The 10,873-nt window shown below is 63.5% G+C and overlaps 1 protein-coding gene across 1 annotated transcript; it reads left to right on the top strand.

Annotated features, from left to right (window-relative positions):
* Positions 1-2,711: 2,711 nt before the first annotated feature.
* LOC311204770 (actin-like protein 6B) lies at positions 2,712-8,277 on the top strand (the record flags this gene model as incomplete). Its single annotated transcript, XM_084281131.1, has 14 exons — positions 2,712-2,736; positions 2,945-3,021; positions 4,359-4,524; positions 4,764-4,864; positions 4,953-5,050; positions 5,316-5,410; positions 5,486-5,592; positions 6,494-6,583; positions 6,696-6,757; positions 7,119-7,233; positions 7,343-7,423; positions 7,521-7,616; positions 7,987-8,073; positions 8,197-8,277. The coding sequence occupies 14 exons, from the start codon at positions 2,712-2,714 to the stop codon at positions 8,275-8,277; spliced, it is 1,281 nt and encodes a 426-aa protein (XP_084137257.1).
* Between the last annotated feature and the right edge of the window lie 2,596 nt (positions 8,278-10,873).

The raw sequence follows: 10,873 nt of genomic DNA, 5'->3' as shown, positions 1-10,873 counted from the left end.
CACAGCTCACAACAGATGATGGTGGCATCTTGGTGGCCCCAGGTGGCTTGTTGGTGGCCCTGGCTTGGTGGTGATAACTTGGTGGCTGCAGGTGGCTCCTTGGTGGCCCCAGGTAGCTCGTGGTGGCCCTGGCTCCTCAGTGGCCCCAGGCGGCTCCTCGGTGGCCCCGGGTGGCTCGTGGTGGCCCCGGCTCCTCAGTGGCCCCAGGTGACTCCTCGGTGGCCCTGGGTGGCTCGTGGTGGTCCCGGCTCCTCAGTGGCCCCAGGTGGCTCCTTGGTGGCCCTGGGTGGCTTGTGGTGGCTCTTGGGTAGCCCGGGGTGGCTTTTGGTGGCCTCAGCTCCTTGGTGGCCCCAGGTGGCTCCTCGGTGGCCCCGCGTGGCTCGTGGTGGCCTCAGCTCCTTGGTGGCCCCAGGTGGCTCCTGGGTGGCTTGTGGTGGCCCCAGCTTCTTGGTGGCAGCAGGTGGCTCCTGGGTGGCTTGTGGTGGCCTCAGCTCCTTGGTGGCCCCAGGTGGCTCCTGGGTGGCCTTGGGTGGCTCGTGGTGGCCTCAGCTCCTTGGTGGCCCTGGGTGGCTCCTTGGTGGCCCTGGGTGGCTCCTTGGTGTCCCCGGGTGGCTTGTGGTGGCCTCAACTCCTTGGTGGCCCCTTGGTGGCCCTTGATGGCCGTAGCTCCCAGTGGGTGATGGTGGCCCTTGCTGGCTCCTTGGTGGCCACCTCCATGTCACCAGGGTCCCCATGACCCTCTCAGGCTGTTTCATGTTGCTCCAGGGTGGGGGGGGTTATTTTAAGGGGGGGGTGGGGGAGGGTCTCAAACTCCTTCAGGGCTCCAGAGCCACCCCCCCCCATACTGGGGGGGTGTGGGGGGGACCCCTCAACCCCCCCCAGGAGTGTCTGTCCCCCCCCCCCACCTCAAGCACAAGGAGCCTCCCTACAGACCCTGATGTGGATGGCGGAGTTATGGCGAAGCCGGGGGGTCGCCCCTTCTTCTTCTTCCTCCTCTTCCTCCTCCTCCTCCTCTTCCTCCCTCTCTCCCCCTTCCCCTTCAGACCTGCTGGGGTGACCACGGCGGCGCCGGGGGGGTCCAAGGGGGGGTAGGGTGACAGAGGAGGTGCTGGCGTGGAGCCGGAAGGTGCCGGGGGCTGCGGCCTGGAGCTGCAGGGCCAGGTTGATGGCTCGGGGCACAGCCAGGCCCAGCCCGTGGAGACGTAACTCCCCTGGGGGGGGGGTCCCAGGGACCCCCCCTCGCCCCCCACCGCTGCTGCTGCCCCCTCCTCCCGGTGCCAGGAGCCGTTGGCAGCGCCGGAGTTGAGCCCGGAAGTCGGTTCTGGCCGTCACGAAAACGTCAGCACCTGAATTTGGGGGGTGGGGGGTCCCCAAGGAGGAAGGGGAGATGGAAGGAGGGCGGGGGGCGCGGCGGCGGCGGCGCTGCTGGTGCTGGTGGTGGTGGTGGTGTTGGGGTGGGGGGTCACTGCTGCCCCCCCCTCCCATCGGGCTTGGGGATCCCCCCGGTGCTGCTGTTGTGTGTCCTGAGGACATCCTGGGGGGGGGGGAGGGAGGGGAAGGGGGGGTGTGTTAGGGACGTGGGACCACCATAACCCTGTCACCCCCTGAGGATCCCCCCCAAATTGACCCGGGAGGCCTAGAATCCCCCCCAGAACCCCCATAAACCCCCCCCCCCCAGGACTCCCAACAACACCCCTACAGCACCCTCCCCACCCCCCCCAGACTCCCAATTCCCCCCCTATAACCCCCTCCGAGACCCCCATCACCTTCAGGACCCCCAGAATCCCCCCCCCCAGGACTCTCAGTACCCCCCCAGCACCCCTACAAGTCCATCCGGGACCCCTATCACCCCCGAGGACTCCCAATACCCCCCCTCAGGCCCCTAACCCCCCCTCCTGGACCCCCATCACCTCAGGGACCCCCAGAACTCCCATTCCCCGCCCCCCTGGCACCTCACTCACCACTCAAACACCCCCCCAAAACCCAGGACCCACCCCTGAGCCCCCCGCCCGTACCTCCCCGCGTCCCCACCGCCGCAGCCGCCGCCGCTACTTCCGCTTCCGGCGGGATAAACCCGCCCCAAAGAGGCCACGCCCAGCAACCCCATCACGTGACGCGGGACGCCGCCGCCATCTTGGTCCCTGGCAGCGACACCGGGGACCGTCGTCATGGAAACCCCCCGGGGTTCTAAGGAACCGCCCCCTCTGCTCTGTTGCTACGGAACCCGGGGGTTGTTGCACCGTTGCCGTGACGACAGAAGCCACGCCCCCTCCTGAACCCGTTGCCACGGACACCCGGAATCCCCCCTCCACCATCTCCATGGAGACCCCTCAGCCTGTTGCCATAGAAACCCCCTCCTCATCACCACGGTGACACCCCCCGTGTTACCATAACAACGCCCCCATGGGTCATTCCACCCCCACCCGGGTGTGGGGTCCCCATGAAGCCACGCCCACACATGACGTTCACACCTCCCCACCCAATGGGCGCGTCCAACCAGCCCTAAACCCCTCCCACTCTTGGGAGGGGACAGGAAGATCCACCGCCCCCCCCCCCTTTAAAACAAAAGGGCGCCTGTCCCTTTAAGCCTCCCTCATTGTCTCCAGCGCCGTCCAATCAGCGTGCGCGCAGGGCGGCGGGCGCTGATTGGCTGAGCCACGCCCACCCCCGCCGCCCGGGCGCTGTCCAGTGCTGAACCCGCGGCCGCCGCCATGAGCGGGGGGGTCTACGGCGGCGGTAGGGGGCGTGGCCTTGCGCGAGGGAGGGGGCGGGGCTTTGGCTGGGAGGGGGCGGGGCTTTCCCGCGGTGGGGGGGGCGGGGCTTCGCGGGAGGGGGTGGCGGATACCGGGGTGGGGGGGGGGTGGGGGGGATATTGGGGACAGGGAGGGGGGAGCTGGGGGGTCCCGGTGTCACCGTGTGTTGTGTGTGTGTGTCCCCCCCCCAGATGAGGTGGGAGCGCTGGTGTTTGACATCGGCTCCTTCTCGGTGCGCGCCGGCTACGCCGGGGAGGATTGTCCCAAGGTGGGTGTCACTGGGTGTCGTGTGTGCCCATCCCCATGGTGGTGACATCACTGCGGCGTCCCCAGGGCCATCACCCATCACCATGCCATCACTGTGGCATCCCCACGGCCATCCCCTGTCACCCCATGGCGGTGACATCACTGTGGCGTCCCCAAGGCCATCACCCATCACCCCATCACGGTGACATCACTGCGGCGTCCCCAGGGCCATCACCCATCACCCCATCGTGGTGACATCACTGTGGAGTCCCCAGGGCCATCACCCATCACCCCATCGCGGTGACATCACTGCGGCATCCCCATGGCCATCATCCATCACCGTGACATCACTGTGGTGTCCCCAGGGCCATCACCCATCACCCCATCGCGGTGACATCACTGCGGCGTCCCCACGGCCATCACCCCATCGTGGTGACATCACTGCGGCATCCCCAGGGCCATCACCCATCACCCCTTGGCAGTGACATCACTGCGGCGTCCCCAGGGCCATCACCCATCACCCCATCACGGTGACATCACTGCGGCGTCCCCAGGGCCATCACCCATCACCCCATCGTGGTGACATCACTGCGGCATCCCCAGGACCATCACCCATCACCCCATCACCATGACATCACTGCGGCATCCCCACAGCCATCCCCTGTCACCCCATTGCGGTGACATCACTGTGGCGTCCCCAGGGCCATCACCCATCACCCCATCGCGGTGACATCACTGCGGCATCCCCAGGGCCATCACCCATCACTGTGACATCACTGCGGCATCCCCAGGGCCATCACCCATCACCCCATCGTGGTGACATCACTGCGGCGTCCCCAGGGCCATCACCCATCACCCCATCGCGGTGACATCACCGCGGCGTCCCCAGGGCCATCACCCATCACCCCATCGTGGTGACATCACTGCGGTGTCCCCAGGGCCATCACCCATCACCCCATCGCGGTGACATCACCGCGGCGTCCCCAGGGCCATCACTCATCACCCCATCGCGGTGACATCACTGTGGCGTCCCCACGGCCACCCCCTGTCACCCCATCGCGGTGACATCACTGTGGCGTCCCCAGGGCCACCCCCTGTCACCCCATGGCGGTGACATCACTGCGGAGTCCCCAGGGCCATCACCCATCACCCTATCGCGGTGACATCACTGCGGCATCCCCACCCCTAACCCAACATCACCCCATCACTGCCATCATCACCCCATCACGGTGACATCACCGCGGCGTCCCCACTGCCCCCTCCTCAATGACACCCATGTGGCTGCCTCTCCCCTCCCCACCCTCTCCCCATCTCCCCCACGGCGGCGGCGGCGACGCGGCGGCGACGCGGCGGCGGCAGGCGGACTTCCCCACGACGGTGGGGCTGTTGTCCCCCGAGGAGGTGTCCCTGGAGCTGGACGGTGACAAGGACAAGAAGGGGGGGAAGGTCTATTACATCGACACCAACGCGCTGCACGTGGCCCGCGAGGGCATGGAGGTCCTGTCACCCCTCAAGAACGGCATGAGTGAGTCACGGTGACGTCACGGTGACGTCACAGGGTGGGGGGGGGACACACACGACACACACCCTTTGAGGCCAGCTCAGGAGGTGGGGGGGGGACACCAGCTCAGGGGGTTGGGGGTCACTTCCCGACACCGGTGCGGGGTCTGAGGGTTATCCAATGGGTTGGGGGTCACCCCCTGTATGATGTCACCCCTCCTGCTCGTGTCCCCGACCCCCTGTCACCCCACCAATGTCCCCCAGTCGAGGACTGGGAGTGTTTCCAGGCCATCCTGGACCACACCTACGGCAAACACGTCAAGTCAGAGCCGGGTCTCCACCCCGTCCTCATGTCTGAAGCTCCGGTAGGTGACAAGGTGACACAACCCCCCTTTGTCACCCCTCCCTGAACGTGTCCCCTCGGTGTCCCCAACTGTGTGTGTCCCCCCACAGTGGAACACACGAGCCAAGAGGGAGAAGCTGACAGAGCTGATGTTTGAGCACTACAACATCCCAGCCTTCTTCCTCTGCAAGACAGCCGTGCTCACCGCGTATCCCCCCCTGGTGACGTCATCCCCAGGCTCGTTAGCCTTTGGGTCATTAAGGCCTTCATTAGGCCTTTAATTATCACTCAGGGTGGGGAATCAGGCCTCACTAAATGGGTGGGGTGTAGTGTTTAGCGGGTTGCTTGTTAAGTGGGCTCCCTTCCTCATTAGCGGGGCTGCTCCCCTCGTTAGTGGGGTTCCTCCCACCTCATTAGCGGGGTTCACCCCTTCATTAGCCTAATTAGCGTTCCCCTTAACGACGTGGGCCCAGCTTTGCCAACGGGCGCAGCACGGGGTTGGTGCTGGACAGCGGAGCCACCCACACCACGGCCATCCCGGTACACGACGGTTACATCCTCCAACAAGGTGAGAGGTGATTGGTGGAGAAGAGAGGGGCGGGGGCGGCGAGGTGACGGCGGCGACTCACCGTTGGCTCCGCAGGGATCGTCAAGTCGCCGCTGGCCGGGGATTTCATCTCCATGCAGTGTAGGGAGCTCTTCCAGGAGATGAACATCGACATCGTGCCGCCGTACATGATCGCCGCCAAGGTAGGGGAGGAGCCAGTGGGCAGGAAGCGCTCAGGGAACAGCCAATCAGGACAAGACAGGGTGGTTAGGACCCGCCCCTTTGTGGGTGGAGGGGGGTGGAGTCAACCTGAGATGTTCCCTTTAACCCCTTGGGTGAAAGGCAACTACCTGAGGGGTGGTCCTACCCCTTAGCCCCGCCCCTTGGGGCAGCCAGCCAATAGGCTGCAGTCTCTCAGGGGAAGCCCCGCCCCTCGAAAAGCAGCCAGCCAATAGCATCCACCCTCTCTCAGACAAGCCCCCTCCCCTTAGCCCCACCCCTTTAAGAGCAGCCAGACAATAGGCTCCACCCCACCAGAACAAGCCCCTCCCCTTTAGGTCCCACCCACCCCCGGGCCCCACCCCTCCAGAACAAGCCCCTCCCCTTTAGGTCCCACCCACCCTCAGGCTCCACCCCTCCAGATCAAGCCCCTCCCCTTTAGGTCCCACCCACCCTCAGGCTCCACCCCACCAGAACAAGCCCCTCCCCTTTAGGTCCCACCCACACCCAGGCTCCACCCCTCCAGAACAAGCCCCTCCCCTTTAGGTCCCACCCACCCTCAGGCTCCACCCCACCAGAACAAGCCCCTCCCCTTTAGGTCCCACCCACCCTCAGGCTCCACCCCTCCAGAACAAGCCCCTCCCCTTTAGGTCCCACCCACCCTCAGGCTCCACCCCTCCAGAACAAGCCCCTCCCCTTTAGGTCCCACCCACCCTCAGGCTCCACCCCTCCAGAACAAGCCCCTCCCCTTTAGGTCCCACCCACCCTGAAGCTCCACCCCTTTCCAGGCATTCCCCCCCCTCCCCCAACTCCCCACCAATGGGGTGTGCTCACCCCCTCCAAGCCCCGCCCCCTCTCACCAGACCCCCTCCCCCCCCACCCCAGGAGCCGGTGAGGGAGGGGGCTCCCCCCAACTGGAAGAAGAAGGAGAAGCTGCCCCAGGTCTCCAAGTCCTGGCACAACTACACCTGCAATGTGAGTGAGGGGCTGGAGGGCTGGGGGGAGGGCCTGGATACCTGGGGATTTTGGGGAGGGGGCTCCCCAACACTTGGGTTCACCCCCACTGACTTTGAACCCCCCCCCCCAGGAGGTGATCCAAGACTTCCAAGCCTCGGTGCTCCAGGTCTCTGACTCCCCCTACGATGAGCAGTGAGTGCTGGGAAGGGTTTTTGGCAGGTGGGTGGGGGCTTGTGTGATTTTTTGGGGTGGTTGAGGTCCTCTATAACCCCCCCTTAGTGTTTTCTGGGGGGGTTGAGGGGAGTTTGGGGTCCTCCTTAACTCCTCTTTCCCCCCCTTGAAATTTTTTGGGGGGTTGAGGTCCTCCACAACCCCCCCCTTGGGGTTTTTGGGGGGTTCAGGGTGGGTTGGGGCCCATCCCTTGCAGTTTACTGTGGCGCTCGGTTTTGGGGAGGGTGTTGGGGTCCTCCATAACCCCCCCATTTGCCCCCTGGGGGGTTTCTGGGGGTTTAGGGATTCTCCATAAGCCCCTTTTCCCCCCTCACCCCCCCAGGGTAGCTGCCCAGATGCCCACGGTTCACTACGAGATGCCCAACGGCTACAACACCGACTACGGGGCCGAGCGGCTCCGCATCCCCGAGGGGCTCTTCGATCCTTCCAACGTCAAGGTTGGGGAGGGGGCATGAAGGTGTTGGGGGAGGGGGGTTTTGTGTGTGAATCTGCCCCCCCCCCCAGCGCCTTTGAACCCCCCCAACCCCATCACTGTTCCCCCCCCAGGGCCTCTCAGGGAACACAATGCTGGGCGTGGGGCACGTGGTCACCACGAGCATCGGGATGTGCGACATCGACATCCGACCGGTGAGGAGTTAACGGGGTCAGGAGCGGGGGTGAGGGGGGATTTTGGGGGGTAGGGAGGATGTAATGACACCCCTCTAATCCCCTCTTCCTCTTCCAGGGTCTTTATGGCAGTGTCATTGTCACAGGGGGGAACACCCTGCTGCAGGGCTTCACCGATCGCCTCAACCGGGAGCTGTCGCAGAAGACGCCTCCCGTGAGGGGGGACGGGGGGGGGGGTGGGAAAAGACCACAGGGTTTGGGGCAGGGACACCCCCCACCCCTTTTGTTGGATGATGGGGACACTGGGAGGGACATAGAGCCTGAAACACCCCCCTCATTGTGGGATATATATGGGGGGGTGTGGAATCCAGGCATCCAGGGATGGGGTGTCCCAGGGCAGCCAGGGAGGGGCCCCCCCACCCTGTCTGTGGGATTTAGGGCTGGGGAAGGTGGGGGGGAAAAGGTGTTTGAGGAAGAGAACCCTCCCTCTGTGGCTTGGTGGGGGGTACTGGGAGGGACTCCATCCCTACTGGGAGCCAGACTGGGCTCCCAGTTGCTTCCCAGTTGCCCTCCTCCCTCCTTAGAGCATGCGCCTGAAGCTGATCGCCAGCAACAGCACCATGGAGCGGCGCTTCAGCCCCTGGATCGGGGGCTCCATCCTCGCCTCCCTTGTGAGTTGGGGGGTTAAAGGGGACAGGGGGGACACAGAGGGGGCCCTGGATGACTGGGTGTGTCCCCCCCAACCCTATGTGTGTCTGTCTGTCTGTCTGTTTCTCCCCCCCCCAAAACCTCAGGGTACCTTCCAGCAGATGTGGATCTCCAAGCAGGAGTACGAGGAAGGCGGGAAGCAGTGTGTGGAGCGCAAATGCCCCTGAGGGTTCAGCCTGGTGTCTGGGCAGGGGTCCTGCCTGCCCCCACCTCAATCCCAACATCTGAGTTTTGAGGCCTGGGAGGAAAAATAAACCCCTTAAAAACCCCCTCAAAACACCCAAACCCACCCAAAATCCCCCCAAGCCCCTCTCATACCCCTAAACCTCCCTCAACAGACCTGCAAAAACCCCTCAAAATCCCCTCCAACCACCTAAAATTCCGGCTCAAACTGCCCCAACCCCCCTAAAAACCTACAAAAATCCCACCCAGCCCTCAACCCCCCCCCTCAAAACCTCCCAAAATTCCACAAAACCCCTAAAAAACCCCTAATAACCCCCCAAACCTGCTAAAAACCCCACCAACCCTCCCTCAAATTCCCCAACCTGATTAAAAAAACCCCAACAACCCCCCTCAAACCCCCCCAAAACCCCTAAAAAAACCCTAACCTCCCCCCCCAGGCGCTAAAAACCCCACCAACCCTTCCCCAAACTCCCCAATCTGATTAAGAAAACCCCTCAACCTCCCTCAAAATCCCCCAAAATTCCACAAAACTCCTAAAAACCCCCTAATAATCCCAACCTGCTAAAAACCCCACCAATCCTCCCCCAAACTCCCCAACCTGATTAAAAAAACCCCACCAACCCCCCTAACTCCCCTCAAAACCCCCAAAATTCCACAAAACCCCTAAAAAAACCCTAATAACCCCCCAACCCGCTAGAAAACCCACCAACCCTCCCCCAAACTCCCCAACCTGATTAAAAACCCCAACAACCCCCCTAACCCCTCAAAATCTCCCCAAAATTCCACAAAACCTCTAAAAAAACCCTAATAACCCCCCCCAACCCACTAAAAACCCACCAACCCTTCCCCAAACTCCCCAATCTGATTAAAAAACCCCAACAACCCCCTCAACCCCCCTCAAAACCCCCCAAAATTCCACAACCCCCCCTAAAAAAACCCTTAATAACCCCACCAACCCTCCCCCAAACTCCCCAACCTGATTAAAAACAACCAATAACCCCCCTAACCCCCCTCAAAACCCCCCAAAATTCCACAAAACCCCTACAAAAACCCTAATAACCCCCCAACCTGCTAAAAACCCCACCAATCCTCCCGCAAATTCCCCAACCTGATTAAAAACACCCCAACAAACCCCAACAACCCCCTCAACCCCCCTCAAAATCTCCCCAAAATCCCTAAAAAACCCCTAATAACACCCCCCAACCTGCTAAAAACCCCACCAATCCTCCCCCAAATTCCCCAACCTGATTAAAAACACCCCAACAACCCCCTCAACCCCCCTCAAAACCCCCCAAAATTCCTAAAAAACCCCTAATAACCCCCCCAAGCTCCTAAAAACACCACCAACCCTCCCCTAAACTCCCCAACCTGATTAAAAACACCCCAACAACCCCCTCAACCCCCCTCAAAACCCCCCAAAATTCCTAAAAACCCCCTAATAACCCCCCAACCCCATAAAAACCCCACCAATCCACCCTCAAATTCCCCAATCTAATTAAAAACACCCCAACAACCCCCCTAACCCCCCTCAAACCCCCCCAAAACCTCTCAAATACCCCTCCCCAACCCCTTACCAAGCCCCCCCCCCCCCCCCCCCCCCATCAATAAAGGCACTGAAAGGCGCAGAGCCGCCCACAAGGGATCCAGCTGAGGCGGCACCACCCAGCCGGGCAAGGAATGAAGGGGGATGCGTTTTTATGAGGCAAAGTAGGGGTGCGGGAGGTGGGGGAGGGGGGTTTTTTACCCGTTTAACAGCTTTTTCGCCTCAGAAGCCTGAGGGCTGCGCGCGCCCCGCCTCAGCGCCTTCGCGCCTTCCCGCCCGTGAGCGCTGCGCATGCGCGGGGGGAGAGGGGAGGAGGGGAGAGGGGAGGGGGAGGGCGGAGTGCGCATGCGCAGAAGGCGCCAGCCCGTGGCGGTGCATGGGGGGGTGAAGGGGGGGGCGCGCACGCGCTGTCGGCGGGAAGGGCCCCGCGCATGCGCGCTGCCTCACGTGAAGCGGCACGTGGTTCCCGCCGCTCCGTTAACGGCTCCTGGGGGGGGGGGAGGGAGGGGGAGAGGGAAGGGAGGGAAGCGGGGGGGTGGTGGCGGTGGCGTGGGGGAGGGGGGGAGGCTAAGGTTGCGTTTGCGCATGCGCGGCCACCCCGCGCACTCCAACTCCCGCCCAGCCTCGCGCGCGGTGAGGACCCCTCCCCACACCCCTCCCAATCCCGTGCTGCCCATCCCCGCGCCTGACCCGCCACCTCTCCACCTCTTCAGACCCCTGCCCCGAATCCCACCCCGCTCCCCCAACCCCCTCCCCCCTTCCCCCGCGCCGCTTTTTCCCCTCCCCCTTTCCCCCCTTCCCCACAGCGCCCCGCTCCCTCCCCTCATTTCCGCGCAGGCGCTCGCCACGGCCACCCCCACAACCCTTTCCAGGACCCACCCTCCTTCCTTCCCCCCTCCCCCCCATCTCTCCGCCTCCTCTCATTGGCCGCTTTCCCCACCGCCTCTCCTCCTATTGGCTACCCTCTCCCTCCCTCCCCTTCCTAGTGGGTGCGGCCGCTCTTCGCCCCGCCCACCCTCTATATAAACCCCGGCGCA

Source organism: Gallinula chloropus (genome assembly GCF_964237585.1).
Source record: "Gallinula chloropus genome assembly, contig: HAP1_SCAFFOLD_721, whole genome shotgun sequence".
NCBI lineage: Eukaryota > Metazoa > Chordata > Aves > Gruiformes > Rallidae > Gallinula > Gallinula chloropus.
This window is presented reverse-complemented; position numbering and strand designations above follow the sequence as displayed.